Source organism: Grampus griseus (genome assembly GCF_964374135.1).
Source record: "Grampus griseus genome assembly, chromosome: 12".
Taxonomy (NCBI): domain Eukaryota; kingdom Metazoa; phylum Chordata; class Mammalia; order Artiodactyla; family Delphinidae; genus Grampus; species Grampus griseus.
The window spans coordinates 81,648,811-81,671,565 of record NC_139006.1 but is presented as its reverse complement, the minus strand read 5'-3'; the positions used below and the strand labels follow the sequence as shown (position 1 = coordinate 81,671,565).

General features: G+C 35.2%; 1 protein-coding gene across 3 annotated transcripts in view; it reads left to right on the top strand.

The window, feature by feature from the left end:
• The window catches only part of RTTN (rotatin), a 138,058-nt gene that overhangs the window by 45,196 nt on the left and 70,107 nt on the right, over positions 1-22,755 (top strand). For all 3 annotated transcript variants that reach the window (XM_082668203.1, XM_082668202.1, XM_082668204.1), the window contains exons 19-28: positions 514-613; positions 2,618-2,706; positions 3,060-3,177; positions 4,759-4,855; positions 5,495-5,560; positions 9,213-9,401; positions 10,038-10,277; positions 11,511-11,655; positions 18,509-18,663; positions 19,849-20,068. In XM_082668203.1, coding sequence (XP_082524329.1) covers positions 514-613; positions 2,618-2,706; positions 3,060-3,177; positions 4,759-4,855; positions 5,495-5,560; positions 9,213-9,401; positions 10,038-10,277; positions 11,511-11,655; positions 18,509-18,663; positions 19,849-20,068 — 1,419 coding nt within the window. The remainder of the gene's footprint in view (positions 1-513; positions 614-2,617; positions 2,707-3,059; positions 3,178-4,758; positions 4,856-5,494; positions 5,561-9,212; positions 9,402-10,037; positions 10,278-11,510; positions 11,656-18,508; positions 18,664-19,848; positions 20,069-22,755) is intronic.

The window sequence follows — 22,755 nt, the reverse complement described above, 5'->3', positions numbered from 1 at the left end:
CTACCCCCATTTCCTGTTGTGTTTTGCCTCTTCAGACTGTCCCGGCAGGAAGTGACAGCCAGGGACTGCTGGTGGGGGGCTTGGTCAGAGTGCTGGGCAGCAAGCCCCAGAGAGCTGTCCGCTTGGGGGTCCCTAAGAGGGGGAAGTGGAGAGGCCAAGGGAATTCCAGCTGGTGGTTTCGGGGAGCAGCAGAGAAATCCCAGGTCACGTGTCTGGGGTTGCTGTTCTCGGGCTAGCCTGGAACTACCCGTAGTGATGCTGTGTGACTTGGATGGTTGGTGGGTCATGAATGGCTTCCTAGTGGAAGTGTACGTTAAGAGGAGAGGCTTATTTGACATCATGGATCTTTGTTTTGGATCCTAACTCCCTCTCTGACCTAGCACATCATTGTTGCAATATATGTAAATATATCAGTTACTTAAATAAGTTGGCCTTTGAGCTTTTGTTTTTATAACTGTAGACTTTTACTGGAGAATTGGAAGTAGATGAAAAAAAAATTTTTTTTTTTTTCAGCTGGAGACTGTTGAAAAGGTATATGACATCTTTATCTCAGACGATATTGATCTTATTTTGAGAAAGTCAGCTGCAGAACAGTTAGCTGTGATTATGCAAGGTAATCTTTTAAGGAAAATGCTGCTGAGAATGGAATTTTAGATTGCTCTGTGTAGTAGTACTGGGGGTTGGCAAACTATGGTTTGTAGGCCAATCTGGCCTGTGGCCTGTTTTTATTTTGCAGCCTTCAAGTTAAGGATGGTTTTTACATTTTTAACAAAGAATATGCGACAAAGGCCATATGTGGCCAGCAAAGCCCAACACATTTACTATCTAGTTCCTTAAAGCAAAAGTTTGCTGACCCTTGGTCTAGATTATTGTTGTTTGACCTGTGGAATGTCATTTGATAAAATTATCTTTCTTCTGAAATGTTGATATAATTCTAACAGTAAATTGCTTGTTCCTTTCTCAGTTTACCTAGTATATGATATTTCAGTTTGTTCCATCTTGCTTAGAGAAATCAATCAAATTGTACTTTGTGGGTAGGTAAGATAAAAATAATGCACTGTAACTATGTATTTTCTTTAAAAGTTTATTTTTAAAAACAACTAGTAAAATTTACTCTTAGCTTTGTTTGTAGTGTTGTTATTCTTTGAGTTTTTAATTTTTTCCTATATGTGATGTATGTAATTTATCTTTAATGTTTGAGAGAAGTAATTTTGCATTTACATAAAAATTTTTTTTTTAACTTGGAAGGTGGGGTATGATGGATATTCCCATCCTGACATTAGTGGAAACTGGGATGAGAGAGTAATTTGAAAGATCATATTCAACATATTTGTGCTTTTAATAACAATAATAGAGACTACAGGAAATAAGCCTCAATCAAATGTGGAGAGCCTTGGCTAAGAAGATTAAAGAAAACTTTTAGAGGGTATTCTTTCAGTATTGTTTAACATTTCAAAAATGAAGCTTATGATTTGGGTATGCACTATATTGGAGGGTAGTGGAAACTAACCTTTTTAAAGTGGCAGCTAAAGGTAGTTACAGTGAAAGCTACAAATTAAATATCAACTTTATATTTGTACGTCTTTCTCAGTGAGAATATAGGAGTACAAACTAAGAAAATTTGTCTGCTAGTTGTGAAATACTTGTCACTAATCTATAAGCAGCTAGAGTTTTTGGTGCTAGTGATATCTGGTATATGTGTGTGTGTGTCTTAGTCTATTTGGCCTGCTAAAGTAGAACACCATAGACTGGGTGGCTTATAAACAACAGAAATTTATTCTCACAGTTCTGGAGGCTTGAAGGCCAAGATTAAGGCGCCGCAGATTCAGTGTCTGGTGAGGGCCTGCTTCTTGGTTCATAGGTGGCTGTCTTCTCCCTGTGCCCTCACATGGAGAAGGGGCAACAAAGCTCTCCTCTTTTTATAAGGACATCGATCTCATTCAGGAGGGCTCCACCCTCATGACCTCATCACCTCCCAAAGGCCCCACCTCCACGTACAACCGCACTGGGGATTAGGTTTCAAGCATGTGAGTTCTGCGGGGACAAACATTTAGACTGTGGCAGTGTACACACACACACACACGCATGTATATGTTTATTAAAAAAAGAGGTCATATTCTCTAGAAATATGTAGAGTATGTTACAGACCCTTTCTTTTATATTTGCTATTAACAGTTTGAGGTTAAAGATCTTGTATTAATATTGATAGAAAAATGCAAGTCATATTTACATATTAGCTTGTGGAGAATTCTAAACATTTTGAGATGATGGATTTGGAAAAGAGAAGAAATGTCCATGAAAGAACATAAAATAATTTTCCATGTACAAATAAAAGTGTTCATTTGTATTTAAAATTCTAGTCCTTTTCAGAATCTGAGCTAGTTCATTTAATTATTCTTCTTAAATAGCTTTTTTTTTATATTACAGAAGTAAGATGTGCTTGTTACTTAAAAGTTTTCAAATTGTTCAGATGTGTATAAAGTAAAAAGTTTAAAGTGTCATCCTCTAATTTTCAACACTAGGTGTAATTATTCTTAAAAGTTGTGTGGCTGTCTGTTCTATTTTTAAAACTATAGAAAATGTTCTTTAACTTTTAGTAACTTTTTTTGGTCTACAGATATTAAAATGCATGCTGTGGTGAAAAAATTATGCTTAACTGACAAGATAATTGAGTATTTAAATAAATGTGTGAGTCAGGATGGAGAGGTAAGACATATTTTTACAGATTGGTTTTTTTATCAATTAAATTTGAAATGAATTCAACTGGATTTGGATGAGTACTTGGAGTTTCAGTCTTGAGTAACATCCACTACCTTGTTCATTTTTTTTTAATTTCTAAAAGTGAGATCTCTAAAGGAAAACCTTAACATTTCTATTAGATGTATAAGCAGAAGTATATACAAAACGTACTTTCAGTAGAAAATCTTAATATTTGCATTTTAGTTTCACACAATTTTGATGAAAAAGCATGACATTTAGATTAAGACGATGTTATAGTATATTTTATCTCACCTTAGAATTGATAAAAATAAATAACTGTGTTTTCCCCTGCTGGCCAGGTAATAGAGTGTCTAGTACAGCCAAGCCTCACGCTCCTGAGGAAGGTTCTCTGTGCTGACCCAGTCCTACGTGTTTCCCTCTCCCAACAACCTTCTCTCTTGACCCTGCTGTTCAGAGGTAAATAAAATACATTCTGACAGTAATAAGAGCAATCTTCAGCTTTAACTGTTTATTCTTTAACTGTAGGTAACATTTTCTTTCCGCTTTACTAACACAATAACAAAGTTTATTAGTGAATATGCCACTGAAAAAACCCATCGCAGTGGAAAACGTTTAACACTTTTGTGGGAATTTTCTTAAAATCCTGTTACAGAGCAGACCTTAGGGCTGAGAAGGGCTGAAGCCTCTGATCGCTCTCTGCACCTTGATGTAGCTGTCGTTTGGTGCTCAGATGGTCAGTTGTTACCTGTAGAGAGAGAGAGCGCGCTGCAGCTGCTGTCTCTGTTGCCTCTTTCCAGTGTCTGTTTCCTCATTCTTGTTTTGTTTGTGCCTTTAGATCTGATGCTTTGCTGTTATAACTGACTATGTCCTTAAACTGGCATTCAGAGTGTATAGACTCAACTTGTGGGGAGTGGGAACTAGACCATCCTGAATGACTCTGAGCATTAACTTATTACATTTTCTAAAGTGTGATTTTTTTTTTAACCTTTTTCAGTTTGGTTGTAATTGAGTAATGTATTTAGGTGGAAAAATTCCATGTTATTTTTTTCTCTTCTTTTCTGACTGTTCTCAATAGAGAGCTTTGTAACATTCTGTGATATTTTCTTTCCTAGAAATGTAGGCCATTGCTTTTAAATATTCTACAAGAGACATCTTGATCAAATGTCTCAATATGCCTAACCTTGTCAATTATCAGGCATGTAAGAGATTAATGATATTTATGTTCAAAATATTATGAGTCATTTTATTTTAGCATTTTCTTCTCTTCTAATGGCTTCTGCTTGCCAAGTGAATAGGACACAGTTTAAGTAACATTGATAAAGGTTCAAACCAGGTAAAGTTCTAAAGAGAGTCAATGTGTTCGGCTTCATAAATTTTGAATAGTGAGTAAAATTTTATAAGTTTTTTTATAGATTGATGTGGAAGGGTAGCAGTTATGGATCTCTAGTTTTCTTTTGTCTTGTTAATAATTGTCTTCCTGTTAACCTCACTCAGTAGAATTTAGTTCCTAGTTTACCTTTTCATTTATAATTTTGATTTAAATTATTCAAGCAATCAGTTAATTATGAGCACCTACTAGATTCAAAGGCATTTTCTAAGGCAACATAATCTGTACCCTTTTAATACTTTTTTGGTCTCATTGATGTTTCCAAAAATTACTTAAGTGAGCCTGAAAATGAATTTTAATATCTCTCATTAATGAATTTAGGGCAAAATTAGTTTTTTAACTAGGTACTCAACAAGGAAAATTAATTCCTCAGCAAACATTTATTGAGTGCATACTGTGTGCTAGGCCAGTAGTGTCTGTATGCTCCAAACCTACCAGATCAGAAACTCTGTTTTAACAAGCCCTGCAGAGATTTGCATAGATTTGAAAGTTGAGAGCCACTGTTTTAACGATGTCAGTTTATCTGGGTTAGCATCTCATTTCTCTGAGAATGGCATCTCTTCTTTTCAAGTTAAGATATTTTAAATTTGAAGTTCATTCTTTCTAGAGGTAAAAATATTTTATAAAGTTATGCTTCTTTTTATTTACAGTTTCCTTGATATTTCATGAAGATTGTACCGTCGTGACTGAAGTTGGAGCATTATTTTGTCTTCTGTTATTTGATGAAGTATCAAGAATGGATATGTGGTGAGCTATAAGACTTTTAAAAGGTTTTTACTCTGAATTGTCTGTCTGAGTTTCTGATGCAGTCTTATAGCAGTGCATGGAAATTTCTGACTTAGGAAGCTTATGCTTTCTATGGTAGATATACATGGTATGATTTTTGGTTTGAGTAGCACTATTATGCACATTGGCTCAAAAAGTCACCCTGAACTTTTATTGTTGAACATTACTAAGTACAAAATTTGATAATTACTATAGTAAGTTTTGTCATTAATATGTTTTTTGGTATATAGTCTCAATTTTGTGTGTTTTTTCCTTAATATTTAATTTAAGAAAACCTTGGGGAAGATGTTTAGGATGTAATATCTGATTAACACTGACCCTGAGCAGGATCAGTGGGAGAGAGACACGGAGGCCACCTGCCAGTACAGCGTCTGCATTGTGTGGGTCATTTATTATATGGACTTCTTAAAGAAAAGCATAATTTGCTCTTCAAAAGCAAATCTGGGTAGTGGCACCATGTTATAACTATACTAAATGATAGAACCAAATGCAGCTCTTGATTTGAGTTTTAGTCAAGGAAGCGAAGCAAGTTGTGTTTCTTAGACAAAACGATGGTCTGCTCAGTTGTTTCTTTCCTTTTGTGTTTCTTTTGTGAAATAGGTCTGATAATCTTTCCAGTAAACCTTCACCATCAGTCTTCAGTTTGCCTGTTTCAGTTTCTAGAAGGTAAAGAATTTATTTCTTTGATTTTCTCAAAGATAAAATACTGTTACAGAAAGGGAAATCAAAATCTATGATTTGTTAAAGTTTTCATCTAGCGTTTCATCACATGACTTGTAATGCTTTAATCTTTCCTTCATGGTGGTGCTTCTGAAAGTTCAGTAAGTGTACATCCCTGTCACCAAGTGTTTTTTTTGATATTGTTCAAGTCTATACAAAACTTGAAAGAACTATATAGTGAACACTTGCATACCCTTCAGCCTAGATTCGGCAACTGTTAACACATGGGTCTGCTTTTCTGTGTTTCTCCCTCTCTCTCTCTCTCTCAATACATTTATTTATTTTTAGGTAATCTTTTTCCCCAACCCATTTAAATATAAGTTTCAGACATAATTTTACTTCCCTCCCAGTTATTCCAGCATGTACCTCCTTAAATTAAGGACATTATCCTACATAACCACTGTACTATGAATGGTCACATCTAAGAAAATTAAAAATAATTCTGTAACATGATCCAGTTTCTCCAGTTACATCCCAAATATCTTCTATAGATTTTTTTTTTAAAAAATTCAGGATCCAGTCAAGGTTATGAATTGCATTTGGTTTTCATGTCTCTCTAGACTTTTTAAAAAGTAAATTGTTTTCATTGAAGTATAAGATACATAAAGTTTACAAATCCTGAATTTTTCCAAATAAATACACCCACGTAACTAACATGTAGATTAAGGTACAAAATATCACTAGCATGCCAGAAACCACTTTTGTCCTTCCTTATTACCTTCCAGCGCCCACAAAGATAATTCAGTTTTCATTCCTGTTATTATACATTGTTCTTGAACTTTATATTCTTGCATTTGCCTTCTTTTGCTCAACTTGGGTACAGGGTACAGATTATGTTGCCTTAGCAGTATTTGATTTATTTTCATTTTTGTGTAGTATTCTGTGTAAGAATATACAGCCGTGTAGCTACCATTCTATCACTGATGGACATCTGGTTTGTTTTCTGTTTGGGGCTATGATGAATAATGACCGCTAAGCATAATCTTGAACACATATGGATCAGAGGATATTTATATGTTTAGCTTTAGTAGATGCTACCAAGCAGTATTCCAGAGTGGTGTACTGGTTGACATTCCTGCAGCAGTGTAGTGGTCCCAGATGCTGCACACCCTCTCCAGCTCTTGGTATTGACATCACCCCCTATCCTTTTATATACATATATAGGTGAATGAATGTTCATAACAGTTTTATGTATAGTAACCAAAAGCGTGAAACATCCCAAATGTCCAACAGCAAGGAGAATTGATAAATGAACTATGCTATACTCACACAGTGAAACACTATACAACATTTAAAAACTACTTTTTACACAACAACATGAGTCTCATAGACATAGGGTTTATGACATAATCATAGACATAATGTGAAAACAACCACAAAAGAGTATATACTGTATATTCCATTTATTTAAAGTTCACCAACAAAGTTGATCTCTAGTGAGAGAAATCAGAATAGGTAACAATAATAGTTACCTCTTGGAGGAGGGCTAGGAGAGTAATTGACAAGAAGAGGGAACAAAGAAACTTTCTGAGGGGATGGAAATGTTCTGTGTTTTATTCTGGGTGGTGGTTACACAAATGAACACATATATAAAAATTCATCAGGCTGTACTCTTAAAATCTGTGTATTTTAAGGGTAAGAAAGTTACATCTTAATAAAACTATGATTAATTTAAAAATAACATTTTATAGCTTGCTAGATATTACATGTAGTATAATCATTTTCACTACTGTATAATACTCTTGTTAGACGATACCACAGATTATTCATTCTCCTGTCATGGGGTATTTGGGTTGATTCTGGGTTTTTGCTCCTGTATACATCCCTGTAAACATTATTGTATGTATCTCCTGGGATATGTGTCCAATAGTTCTTCTTGGATATATCCTTAGGAATGAAATTCTTTAGTTGTAGACATCACATTCTTTATGGTCTTTAGGTTTGGCTAAATAATAAAACGCACACAACAGTAGGTCGTGCTTGAAATGTGATTACCTGTGTGGGTGCTGGGGGCTGTCCTGGCATAGGAGGCCCACGTCCCAATAGAAAATGTGATCTCTAGGAAGCATGCCGTGGGCATAATGTCCAGGTCCCCATAAGGCACATCATGTAGGAGAGCCACAGCACTCAGGGATGCTCAGAGCTGTGGCTTCCCACTGTACATTTACACACAGGTGTGGGTTGTTTCCACACCTCCCAGTCCAGATGCAGGGAGTGATTGTCACCATAAGCAAAGTGGTTTAGTAAAATTGTTGACATTCCATATCTATTTGGTTGTCCTGGGGAAAAGGGTCAGAGAGTTACCTCAAGATCAAGGTTGTCCATACAGAAGAAATGTCAACAGTAATTTCTTTACACATAATAATGTCATTTTAAAAATTGTCCACATGGTGGATGTGTAGTGGTTTCTCAAACTGGTCCTGATGTAATACCCTTTGCTTTTTATTATTTTCTTCCTTCTGTGTTCTTCAGGTGTAATTTGCAGTACATTTTATAACTTATTAAAAGCTTGACCATTGATTCACAGCCTTAACTCTTTTCAGTTAGTGCAAGTCCTTTCAAGGAGGCTTTTGTGTCCTTTTGACATGGCTTCACAAGCCTTTTAGTACATTCTTGCTTTCTGGCATGAAGAGATGTCCACGGTTCACCTTTGATTTCCCTATTTCAGACCTAGCATTAGCCATCTCTCTAAGGAGCCCTGGTTACTTCTAAGGAAAATTCCAATTTTTAAAATTTATTATCTTTTAAAAAATTATTCAGCTTCATTTATATACAGAACTCTACCTTAGCCTCTTTTTTTTGAGATGCATGAAATGAAAAAGCACACTAAATTTCCCCTTAAAAATCCTATCCAATTGTGTTTCTCTAATATTAGTTACAAATACATGAATTAGGGGTTTGGGATATGTTTTATAAGCAAAATCATTCTTTAACATTTGAGATGCTAGGCATTGCAGTCCTGCTAAACACTATTAAATTAACATTAACTAGTTTAAGAGATACTGCTATTGAATCTTTTCTTAGATCTAAACATATTTCTGGGTTCTCTTGGTGACACACAGTGACTGAGTTTATTGATGGTGCAGCTGTGTTCTCAAGTGAAAATAGTAGGTTGTGATTCTGTCACTTAGTGACCCCTGTGAACATAAGCAATTCATTTAGCGTCTTTAAGACTCATTTTGATCATCTGTAAAATGGATTTCATGGTGCCATGCCATGTAACTGTGAATGAAAGGTAGATAACGTACAGTGTGTAGCATAAAGTAGACATTTGTGTTTCAGCTGAACACCTTGTGTGTGTGGTTCACTGTAGCCATGGGCCTCGACTTCAAGGGGCGTCAGTCATCTCTGCAAACAACCCTAATACAACACAGAGTATGGTAAGTCCTCAGGAAAGAAGTTTAATCAGGTGTTTTTGAAAGTTTAGAGGATGGCAAAAGAATAAAGCCTGGTAACTGTTCAAAACTGGGACCACATGAGAGATCTTTGTATTGCTGTAGAATGGGAGGCGTAGAACTAGCCCTCATCTGTGGCTTGTTCTTTTGAGTAGCACTTAAGAATTTAAAAGTATGTAATTATTTTTGTACATTTTCTTTAGGTATCATCTACCAGTACATGTACTTGGCCACCATGCTGTGAGTCCTTACTCCATAGTTTTGCCGTTATCTGCTGATTGTTTGGCCTTGAAGCCGGTCTCAGATATGCTGAGAATAGCTTGGAACCTATCATGGTATCATGGGAGTGATAATCTGTTGAAGCAAATGAACTCTGAAACTAAAATCCAAGAGTAAGCTGTTACATGTAGTAGAAAAGCATTCACATCTACCTAATTGTGATTAATTAGCTAGGCCTTATTTTTCCTTTAGGTTAAGTAACTTTCTTACTTTTTATCGTCTGACCCTGCTTTCTCACTGAAGATTATAATTTTTACTTCGTTTTAAAGATTACATGTCGTTCATTACTTTTTAAAAACTATCACACAAAGAAATTTAAATTAAAAAGCATTGTGCTCTATGCTGTTTTGGAGATTATATAAAGTTTGGTTAGTTAACAGATGTAATTCACTAGGAAAAGTGCTCTGGGTTAGGGTAGAAGCTTAGTAAATACATAGGTGAATTTCGTTATCGTCACTGGGGTGATGACGATGATGATGACTTTTAAATACCTCAGTATTCTAATCTGTCAGTACTTTCTCATTTGAAAGCAAATTATATTTCTGTAAGCAGGAAAATGTCAATATAAACATCCTCATGCTAGTATGAAACCCTAATATTGACAGATACACATCAGATTTTCTTTTGGCTGTGAGTCACCCTTAAAAGGAAACAAAACAGAATTTGGGGGAGACAGTTTATAATAAAAATAATTGTGAGCTTTTATTTAATAGCTTTATATTGCTCTTTCTTTTTATCTTTTTGTTTAGATTTTTAGATACATTGAAGTTATCCACTGAGGACACCCTTACTCTGAAGATGACACACACAGCAAGTGGACTGAAGGACTGTCTACGCTCCATTGTTCAGGCTGCAGCCCACAGGGAAGTGAGGGCTGCTCTCACGAGGATGAGTTTTTATCTTCTGAATGACAGATTGTCTTTCAAGGGTGGCACTGGCCCATGTGGGATTACCTTGAAGTCCTTGTCTTGGCACACCACACTAAACAGGTCAGTATCAGCTCAAGCCTGCTGGTTTCAGAGGCCTGGATGGAATCGTATTTGGGTTCATCTCCACATGTTTGAAGTTAGGAGCGTGTGTTCTTATTGTTGGTATCATGAGAGAAATGCTTTTTAGAAAGAAAAATTTAAGGATTTTTATTATCTGTAATACAGGTCTAATAATAGCAAAAGAGAAAATTTTAACATAATTACTGCATTTTGGAATTATTAATAAATTGTTATAATTTTTACAAATATTATAATTATTAGATTTTTATATCCTAACATAGCAAATCTTATTTTTTATCTCACAGAAGTAAATGATTAGGGTAAGACATGGGTAAACAAACTGAAAGTTTATTCCTGCCCATGTTATATCAATAAATGAGCTGAGACATCAGGGAACTGATTAAAGGCTTGGTAACTCTGGCTGTTTTGTTTTGCTTTCGGTCTGTTCTTAAGTAAGTTATCTCATTTTTCTTTTTCCTCTGAATTTCATGGAGTTGATAGCCATGTGGAGGTCCTTTAGTAGTTTTTGGGAAGGCCCCGGCTTGTAAATTTAACACGTTTAACTGGTAGCAGATGGCTGCATTTGAAACAAGACTGATAAGCAGCCGCTGCCAGCAGTTTTACATTTTAGTCTTCACGTGACTTTAGTATAAAATGTATAACTCTATTAAACGGAAAGTGTGCCATTTTCAAAATGCAAGGTTATTTGAGTTTCTAAAATGTGGGCTCTTACTTAGTGCAGCTCTCACAATTCGGGTATCTAGTTCACCTTTTTCAGTGGTGTGCTGTCGCCAGCTAGGACTGCCTTGTAAGAGAGGTGATGGTTAAATTATCTGGATTTTTGCAAGTTAGTTGTTAAACACAACCACTCTTAAAATTGAACTTTGTAAACTTACAATTAAATAAATTATATTAAAAATAAAGGTAATGGTTATGCAGAGTCATGGCTTCCTAAGTATTTTACATTTTCCTGTTATCTGTGCTCTCGATGTTGTTTATATGGATTCTGTCTGTGCTGTGGAAATGCTGTATAATGGTGTGCTGCAGTGCCTGTCTCCACAGCTATGTGGTAGATTGGAGGATTGCAGTCAGCCATGGCGGGGTATTTACACTATGGAAATTGGCAAACACAGCAAATCAGCACCCCACTTCTCAGCAGGTTGTTAAATACTTATCCGCACGCCACTTACTTTAAAGAACTAGAAACCATGATTACTGTCTTCTTTATTGTAGATTTTTACAAGTACTTCCTGCTTGCACCGAAGATGAGAAACTGCTAATAGATATCATACATTTTCTAAATAAGTTATTGAAGGAACAAAGAAAAAATGTATCCGTAGAACTTCTAAACTGGCTTCTCGAATTACTTCTTAGACATGTAAGTGTTGTTAAGGAATTTGAATTTTAGGTTTGACAAATGATATATTTGTAAAAATCATTAATACTGTATATGAAAATATGGAAAAGTATAATTTTTACATAGCCCGTGTTTAGCCAAGTAGTCCTTATGTTGTAATAGATGGCTTTTAGCAATATGCCTTCCTGACGTGATTGTTACTAGGTTTAAGTTAAAAGTCCGTAGCCTAAATGGAACCTTGAGTCTTGGCGTTTAACGAAACCTGTTCTATATGTGAGCTTTCAGCAGCAGCTGTATTAAGTGAGAATCTTGGAGTGGCGGAGTTCAAGTAGGGATGTGGAGGGGCAGTGAGGGGTAGTGAGGTGAGGTTGGAAGGACTCAGTCAGACTGTGCTCAGGCTTCATGTAAGTTTACTGTAGTGTTTACCTGTGTTTGCCCCCCACTACTCTACTTTTTGTAGCTGACTGTGTTCTGAGAAACTTGCCAAGAACCCAGGAAGCTAGCTTGTTTTTTTATTGTTGGCCTGTATTTTTTTTTTTTTTTGCAAATACTATATGGATTTACTTAATCTGGTAAAGATAAACCTTCGCACAAACAATCACGAAAAAAACACATTAAAATTAGAAAAAAGGGCCTAAACTGAAAAAGAAGATAATAGACCTTATAAAACAAATATATTTCATTATATGTTAATACATTTGCAAAGCTCATTTAAAGACGTGATTTTCTATAAAAATGCAAGGAGCTAATATAATGTAAGTTAGAAATTCTAATTGAGAATACTTTTAAAAGTATTTAGAGATTTAAAAAATATGTATATGAATGTTTATATGTGTATAAAGCTTGTTTATATGTTTATTATTTTCTACCTTATTGTGGATTGGTGAAAATAGGGACCGTTTCGTTCACCGTTGCATACCGAGCGTCTACCATAGTGCCTTGCACATAGTGAGCTCTCAGTAAACATTTATTAACTCACTAGTAAACATAGCACTTTAAGGAAGCTATGTAGTTAATTACAAGAAACGCACATAACTTTAATTTTGTAACACGTTAAAATACAACAAATGGAAACTATAAATTCCTAAAACTGTAATTGCTGAGTCAGTTACAAGTTGCAGAGATACATGTGTATATGTGTTTGTATTGAGTTTTTTTTTTTTTTTTTAAATAGGTAACTCTTATTTTGAATGATACGATGATTTTCATGATTGGGGTTTTTTTGTTTTCCGTGAATTGTCCCTTGATGCCCTTGCTAGTTATGCCCCACAATTGGGTTTTTAGTTTTCTCTCGCACGTGTGTGCTCAAACACGCTCGCGCTCTCGCTCGCTCGCTCTCTCCCTCTCTCTCTCTTTCATTTTTGGTAACAGAGGAGCCCTTCATAAATTAGAGAGATTAGCCCTTTGTCTGTGATATGAGTTGCAAATGTTTTTTTTTTGTCATTAGTCTTCTGACCTTACTGTATTTTGGACTTATTTTCCTATTTTATCTACCCCTTTCATCCCCTAGCTTTTGTTAGTTATGTTGTTTCTACTTTTCATCTTTTATAGTACTTAAATTGTGTTCCATGATCAATCATAATTTCCACATTTAGGTGTAGTGCTACAGGGGTGTGTGTGTGTGTGTGTGTGTGTGTGTGTGTGTGTGAAAAACCTGACTTCTCACCACCTCGACCGTTATCACTCTAGGCCGAGCCATCACCGCCCTTCTCCCAGGTTATTGTTAGGTCTTCCAGCCTCCACCCATGCTGCCTGTGGTTCTCAAGACAGCTGCCACAGGGATCTTAAACTTAAGTCACATCATGTCCCTGTTCTCAAAATCCTCCACCAGCTTCCTCTCATTCAGATTAAGCTCCATAGGCTACAAGGCTCTATTGAGCTTGATTCTGAGTATCTTTCTGATCTTCCCTCCTACCACTATACTCCACTCCTTCTTTTCCAGCCACATTGGCCTCTGGTTGTTTTTCAAACACTGCACTCATAGCTCCCTTTGCATTTCTTTTTCTCTCTGGCTGGAATGTTCTTCCCCTAGATATCTATACAGCTGACTACTGCACTTGAGTCAGTGCTCTGTTCAGATGTTAGTCATCCTTATCATCATAATGTAGCATTTATCCGTGCCTGACTCTCTGTGCCTTCTTAATCCTATTTTATGTTTCTTCATTGTACTTATCGCTCCCACTTGCAGAATATCTTTGTTCATTTTCTTTCTACCCCACCCCACCCCACTAGAATGTGGGCAGTGGGAGGACAGATTATGTTGTTTGTTTCGTTCACTGCCATGTTATTTTTGTGTAGTCGTAGGTTTTTTTTATAGTTTCTAAATTATGTGTCTTCTTGGAAAGATCTGTTTTCCAGAGTTTTGAGAAAACACTCTCATGTTTTCTTTTATGATACTTAAGGTTTTATTTTTGTTTACATCTTTATTCATCTGGAATTTCTTATGATGTAGATTATTTTTTTTAATGGTTAGCAATTTTCTCATGTCATGTCTACCCATGATTTGAATTGGCACCATTTTTTAAAACCATAAACTGATTTCCTATATATGCATGACTCTTTGTTTGAACGTTGTATTATGTTCCTTTGATATGCCTGTATTTTTCTGAAGAACTACATTTTTAAATTATCATAGCAAATTTTTCCTTAATAAAATTTATTCTTTATATTTTTCTCTGGCTTTTTTTTTTTTTTTTTTTTTTGCGGTATGTGGGCCTCTCACTGTTGTGGCCTCTCCCATTGCGGAGCACAGGCTCCGGACACGCAGGCTCAGCGGCCATGGCTCACGGGCCCAGCCGCTCTGTGGCATGTGGGATCTTCCCGGACCGGGGCACGAACCCGTGTCCTCTGCATCGGCAGGCGGACTCTCAACCACTGCGCCACCAAAGAAGCCCTCTCTGGCTGTTTCACTTCTATTTTCATTTCATGAAACATGACAGAACATTTGTCCAGTAAGAGGGCATTTATATGTGAATTTTATTGGTTTCTGTATGTATGGCAAGAAATACCTTAAGCATAGTTAAAAAGACATGATAAACTGAGAAAATTATTTATAACACAAATGAGAGACAACATACTAATTTCCTTAAATTATAATTTTTGAGTCCTTATTAAGATGATTGCACTTCCAGGGTACATAGATTTATTGTTCAGTAAAGTTTGCTCTTCTGTTACTTTCCCAAGGATGATTTCAAAGTACTGTATTTACTTCTATTTTCTCTTATCTTTCAATTATTAAAAAAATTAAGGAAGCATTCAGAGGCAGTTTTTTTCTGGATATTTTTAATAAAGTGAACAGGAAAACCTATTGTCATAGTTCTTTCAGCTTTTAGGCCTGCTTAAATATTTTATAGATTAGACATTAAAATATTATTAAAATAATGTCCATGAAGCTTTTCCTCTGAATGAGTTTTTTGATAAATTGATTTTTGATCTATAAATTTTTTATAACTTCATGATCTTTTTACTCATTTTAAAAAAAGAATAACCCCTAAAACAGTCTCCTTCTTCAGCTAGAGTTCTTGTACACTGGGAGCTGTGGTTGCTTTGGTTTGTGAAAATAGCAGATATGTGATGGGCTTTAGTTTTAGAATCTTTTCTTGAAAATCTGTGCAATAGTTGAATGTTTGCATATGACTGTAAATCGTATATAACAATAGAAAAATTAAAATATACGTACCTAAACTGTGTAACTATAATTAGATAGTTAAAACTTTACATTTAAACGCTTATGAATTTTGTAGTATGTCATGAATGCTGATACATATTGCATAATTTATTCATAGTTTTGAAATTAAAATGAAATTTCTACAGGACTCTAGATGATTGTACTGTAATTTTAATGCAGTTTTAGGAAAGGATTTTTGGTATAATTAGTTTGTTTGACTTTGTATGGTATCAAAGCTGTCTTTGGAGAGCTTTTACCTTGTCTCATACATTGTCATCACTAGTGTTATAAATAATAGTAATACTTTTAAGGGTGAGTAAAGTGGACTTAAGCATCCACTATCAGGAGAGTTTACTCTCTAAATATCATGCTACGAGGATTAAATTATTAAGCGTATGTAACAACCAATGTTCAAAATAAAAGAAGCATGAAAATAGAAAGTCAAAAAGTGACTTTTACTAAGTTTATCATCTGAAATGGGTAAAATAAATGAGAAATGGCTTAAGAAGGTCAGTAAAATAGCATTTCCAAAGGAATTGTTTTGAATGTATGGACATAACATATGAAGATGTGCAAAAGTGATGGTGGCAAAAAGAAAATTAGACAGAAATGAATACCTGATCAAGCAGAAGAATGCCTAAAAGATATGTAAAGAAAAATCAGCTAACTTACTGAGGGAAGATACAGAAACTTTCTCTTGTGAAAGTTTTGTCTACATGTTTTATCAAAACTTTCATTTATTACAAGCATTTTATGTACTTAAGGAATTTTTTGTACTACTAATTTATATTTTAATGTATTGATATTTTGTTAGTATATAAAATAACTGAGAAGTGCTGAATTTGAATGCATTTCTTTTCAGAATGAGTTTTTGATAGAAGTTTATCGAAGTGGGGCCATACTTTTTCTGGGGGACCATTCAGAACTACACAGCACGTGTCTGTCTGTTGTCAGACTTCCACTGGCTCATGGGCACTCAGAGTTCACAGAGGGCATTGTCCATCCTACTATTGTAGGTTGCTGATGGATGGAAAATTGGATATGATGAGTGGTAACTCTGCAGATAAAGATAATGAACCATCATTGCAGAAACTGTTGCCTTTTGGAGGTCAGCACTGATGAAATAATGGCCCACATAGTTGGTTTAAAATTAGGATTGAATACTAATATTTAAAGACAAAACCTTCAGATATGATTAAGTACTTGAGATCAATAAGCATCAATAGAGACATCTATTTCCTCTTGTACTTAAGGAATAGTAATAAATCCCATATTTTAGAAGTGGTGTTGCTGAGGTTCACTGAATCTTAACGTTAACATGTCAATCCAAGATATGTTATAAAGGGAAAAAGTCTCAGCAATTTACCTGCAAAAATAAGTTATTAATAGGATGAGATTCTTTGGAAGGGTCTTAGTTTTAGGTATTTACATACTGCTTCAATATATTAATATGTTAATCAGTAGCTTCTACTTAATTTTTATATGTATATCAGAATTAATAATTGCTGATGGTAAAATTACATTTTACCAAGATGGGGTTTGCATTAAAAACAGCTCGCTCGTTTAGTCAGTATTTATGGGATGTAGAGGGAGTGTGGGTGTAAGCCTTTGGTTATTTGGGGCTAAGAATACTATAGAATATATATTTATTTTTATGATTTTATTAAATGTGTGTCTAGTTATTTTATTCATGTATGAAACTTAGAAATTGTAGTTATGTTTTATGTAATTTTACTTGAACCAAGTGAGACACTTCTTGTTCAAGATGAAAGGAAAAGCTGAAAAAAAATGCTGCTTAGGTGTGAAACATAGTAAAGTTAAAGGTAAAGCATCTCTCCTCAGTATTTTCCAAAAGCTCTCAATTAGATTATTTTTAATTCTTTGTACCTGGTTGAAGTATACTGTACATACTACATAATGTAAACAACTTGGAATTTTCTTCCCATTTAAGAAATTTCTTTTTCTTAAAAAGAATGTAGTTATTTTTGAATTGAATTCTTTAGGTGAAGGATGCCATGACAACAGTAATTACATTTTGATTTTATCTCTTTGAACGTTGTAATATGCAGTATTGATGTGACATAATGCCGGGGGTGGAATGTTAACTATCTCTGATGTAAGATGGTCCTGAGGTTGAATTCTTGCTCTGCTCATTCATATGACTTTGGTTAAGTTACCTACCCTCTTCATGAACCTCTGTTTGCCCATCTATAAAATAAGAAAATGCAGCTCTTCTAGTTTAACTCAAAAGTTAAATAAAATCTTATTTTCTTTCTCTCTCTCTTTTTTTTTTTAGCACAGTGCCTATGACATTATAGATGATAGATAAATATTCCATCTATTTTTAATGCTGTTGGTTAATGTAACGTTTTCTGCTCTCTCAATATTACTAGAAATCATCTAATACATCCTTTAGCTATTTTTTTTTAAGTTGGAAAACAGGTTGAAATTTCAGTAGTACTAGTTTCCTTTGTTTATCAGCCTGTCAAATTGGCAAAGATTACAACAGTAATAATACTCAAGTTGGCTTGGGTGCTGTGGGCCTTAATCATATGTACTGGTACATTTTTTGCAGGGACAATTTGGCAGTATACATTGAAAGCATTAAAACTATTATAATGTTTTGATTTAGTGATTTCATTGCTTAGAATTCATACGTAGGGTATAATCAGAGTTGAGCATGCTGCTGCAGCTCACTGAACTTAGGAATCACTGATTATCCAGTAGTTGTGGTAAACCCTTATGGCTGAATAACAGTCAGATACTAAAATAATGTTTTTGAAGAAATATTGGTAATAACATTGTTTAAAAAAATGGTCACAGTAGTGGATTTTTTCACTTGATCTCAGTTTTGTTAAAAATATTGAATTATAATTCTGTTTGCACTCACATAAAAAGAATGGTATGTACCAACATACTAATAACAGCTACCTCTGTGAGGTGTGATTATGGGTGGCTTTTGTTTTTCTCATTGTGCTTCTCTCTATTTTCCTCAGTTTTCTGTAATGGATATGCTTTCCTTTTCTTGAGTTAACATATGAAGCACCTTTTGAGTTGAGAACATCTCTACTAATGCCGTAGGAACCTACGATTTAGGCGCTATAACTTAGTTACTCCAGAACATGATTAGCAAAAAAAACCTTTATGGGAAACAGCATACAGCTCCATTAGAGGGTAAATATATGTTTTACAAATTCCATTTTTTAGAGTCCAAACCCACTATTGGAGCTGCTGCTTCTGACAGAGTCCCAGGCGCGAGAGGAAGCAGATGACATCCGCACCGCCGTCCGGCAGCAGCTCCAGAAAGAACTGGTCGCTCTCTTCAACACCCTGCTGCTCGGTTCCGTGGCACTTACCGACAGGTACCATTTGTATTATTGGAGGTCTGGGAACTTCACACAGAACCTAGTTTTCTTTTGATTTCTAAAGGGTCTTACTTTTCATTAGTTTCAAATTAAGAGGAGAAAAGACTTCAGTAAAAATCAGTTGTGGTGGTTTGTTTTTTAGTTCAGATCAATTTCTGATATAGCCTGATTGTAATTACACACACACACACACACACACACACACACACACACACACAGAGTATTTTGTTGTCTCTAGGTTTAGTTCTTGGTTCTCTCAATTTTCTACACATCTGCCTGAGCAGTCATACCCATTTCTATGACTGTACAACTATTTTTGCATGGATGATTTTCAAATGTATATCTGTAGCTCTGACTTAAAAATTTTAAATTCACAATTTTAACCATTTTAAAATGTACAATTGAGTGGGTTTTGGTATATATACAGTGTTGTACAACTATCACTGTTTAATTCCAGAACATTTCCATTACCCCCAAAAGAAACTTTGTACCCATTAAGCAGTCTCTCCCCATTTGCCCTTTACCCAAGCCCCTGGTAACCATTAATCTTCTTTCTTTCTCTATGAATTTGTGTATTCTGGACATTTCATATAAATGGAGTGAAACAGTATGTGACCTTTTGTGTCTGGCTGTTTTCATTTAACATCATGTTTTCAAGGTCCATGCATGTTGTAGCAGATGACAGTGACTAAATAATAGTCCATGTATGGATATGCCACATTTTGCTTATCCATTCATCTGTTGGGGGACATATGAGTTGTTTCTACCTTTCACTGTTGTGAAGAGTGATGTTATGAACATTCATATGCAAATTTCTGTGTGGACATATGTTTTCAGTTCTTGAGTATATACCTAGGACTGGAATTGCTGGTTCATGTGGTAACTCTATGTTAACTTCTAATTTCATTATTGGTTGGCAATAATAATACCCATTTATGCATTTTTCAATGTAATTGTTACTTATATTTTACATCATATACTCTGGATGGTATATTAACTATGTTTTTCTTAAAAAGTCTTGTTTTAAGAGGGAGTATTTTCTGCCATTTCCCGCCATTTCCACTAGTTCATACTTTTTTGATACAGTAAGTTGCTAGTAACCCTCCACCACCACCAAGAAAGCCCATTAAGCCAGTTACGTTTGTTCCATGGTTGATTTTTTTTCCTCCTTTACGTACACAGGAAATGCTTGGAACTTTTTTACGTTTTCCAAACGCAGCTGGCTCTGAAACTGCTCCAGTGTCTGAGAGTCACGGATGCTCCTCGCTTCTACGGCCTGCCGTCCCTCGAGAGGACCTTACGAGGGATGGCCCACCTTACAGCATTCCCGGGATGGAGCGCACACTCTCCTTTCACAAAGCCACTAGAAATTTGTGTGAAGTACTTGTCAGGTCTCCTCGAAGTAAGTAAAAATAGTCAATAACTGTAAACAGCAATAATAAAACCCCTAAATGATAGCTATTTACAAACCCCCAAATGATAGCTATTTACTATTTACTGACCACTCAGTGTGTACCAGGCACAATATTAGGTGTACTGTATGTGTTATTATATTTAATGTAGATTATTATTCAGTGTTTATGGCTCATTAATGCTTAAATGTGTTAATGATTTTTATTAGCAAATATATAAGTAAGATTACTTTTATGAATAAGCTCATTTTCAAGAAAAGTAAGGCTTACACTTCATTAAGCCCCTTTATTTGGGTAACTTATTTTGCATTTATTAACCCTTTTGTTGTAAAATACAACAGATGCAGAAAATACACAAAACGTAAATACATAGTTCATTGATTATCACATAATGAACACACATGTCACCACCCTGATCCTAAGATAGAGAGTAGCCACCACCCTAGAAGCTTTCGTCATAACCACTTCCAGTCTCTACTCCTCTGAAGGTAGTTGTTATTTTGATTTTTACGGTAATAACTTCTTTGCATTTCTTGATGGTTTTACCACTTAATTATGTGTCCATATATACAATAATTTCTCATTCTCTTGATTTTGTTAAATGGAATGTATTTCTCTTTAACATTATGCTTATGAGAGTTAACTCATTTTGCTTCCTGTAGGTGGAGTTTAATTTCATTTTTGTGTAGTATTCTCTCTACTACAATGCTGAAGGACAATTTGGCTTCTCTTTCTTCCTGTTTAGGGCAATTTTAGATACTGCCATTGTACACTTGTGTTGAAAATGAGTATATTATATCTTCTGTGAAATTTTATTTTCTAACTATTGCTGATGTATGGAAATATATTCAGTTTTTATATGTTAATTGTGTACCCAGCAGTCCTTGCTTCCAAACTCAAAGGAAAGGCCTTCAATGCTTTATCTTTTAGTAAGCTGTTTGTGGTAGTCTTTTTTCAATTACTTAAAGAAAAGTCAGATTAAGGACATTTTCTTTTAGTCTTACTTTGCTAACAGTTTTTTTTAATCATAAGTGTGTATTGCTTTTTCTGTATCTTTTAAGATAATCATATGGTTTTTTTTTTTTTGTATTCCATAAGATGATGGATTTCATTGGTTGATTTAAAAATGGTAAACAACCTTACATTTCTGGAAAAATTTCAACTAGTTTGTGATGTATTATTCTTTTTATATATAAACAGATTGAGTTTGTTAATGTTTTTAGAATTATTCTACCTATTTTCATTGGCAAAAAAAGTTTCTAGAATTACTATATCTATCTTCTTTCTCATAAAACTTCTGTCAGTTTTTTAATATCAAAATAAGTCCATCCTTATATAATTTTCTCTTTTTCTTTATGTAACTTCCTCTTTTTTCTTTTTGGAATAGTTGGCTTGAATTGGTGTTATTTCTTCCTTAAATGTTAAGTTGACAGTATAGCAATCTGGGACTGGAGTTTTCTTTTTGGGAAGATTATAGATGAAGTAAATTTTTAAAGTAGATCTAGAATTGCTCAGATTTCCTATTTTTTGTGTGTCAATCTTAGTAAGCTATGTTTTACTGAATTTTATCTGAATTTTCAAATTCATTGCCCTAAAATTGTTCATCACATCATCTTGTTTTTAAAATATCTGTCAGATCTGTAGTGAGGTCCCATTTCATTCCAGACATTGATTTTTCCTTCTCTCCAGTTTTGTTGATTGGCCTTACTAGTGGTTTGTATGTTTTATTAGTCTTTTCAAAGAATGAATCTTTGGCTTTGTTTATCCCCCTTTAATGTTTTTTCCCCTCTTTTATTAATTTCTGCCTGTATTTATATCCTTCTTATTTTGGTTTAATTTATGGCTTTTTCCTACCTTTTTAAGGTAGAGCCTTACTTCACTGATTTTTTTTTTAATTTTCTCAAAAATATATTTTTAGCTCTAATCACCTTCCAGTCATGGCCTTAACTTTATGCCTTGTTTTCATCATCATTTAGTTCAGTATATTTTACGAATGTTGCAGTGAATAGAGCAGTGATAGGTTTCTGTAAGAGAACAGCTTTGCCACGGTACCCTGGCAGCTTTGTGTGTTTGCACATGGGCCACGTAGGCAGGGCTTAGGTGCGGCTGATCTAAGCTCTGGCAGAACTTCCTGTGATCCTTTTGGAACGTGAGAAGCCTGTAAGGAACTGCTACAAGGCCGTTGCTCATTCACTTCACTTTCTCTTAGGAAGTGTGTCACGGGCCTGTTTTTATCACCTCCTGGGTTCTGATGCACTCGTGGGCTTTCTGCCTCGCTCCCTTGGGGTACGGCAGCAGGCTATAGATGGTTCAGCTGCAGCTTGGCCTGAGCTCCTCAGCAAGAGTGCGCTGCCATTGCACTGCTGTCATCTGGCCCCTTGGTTTCAGTGTCACCCTGTAAAAGGGACACTGAGAGCTGGCACCTTTGCCTACTCTTGCTTATGCTTTTTATGTAAGTAATAAACTGTCTAGATCTATAAATGGATCACTGTTTGCTTAGTGACCAAGTCTGCCAGCATTGCTTGCCTTGAAAGGTTCAGTTATAGAGGTTGGCATCTTTAACTGTTAGGAATTCAGGCAAGGCTCCTGTAGGAAGCAGTGTAGAGAGAGGTTTGGAACATGAATAAACTGATCAGAAGTGATGGGCTTTCTAGACATGGAATGTTTTGACCAAATC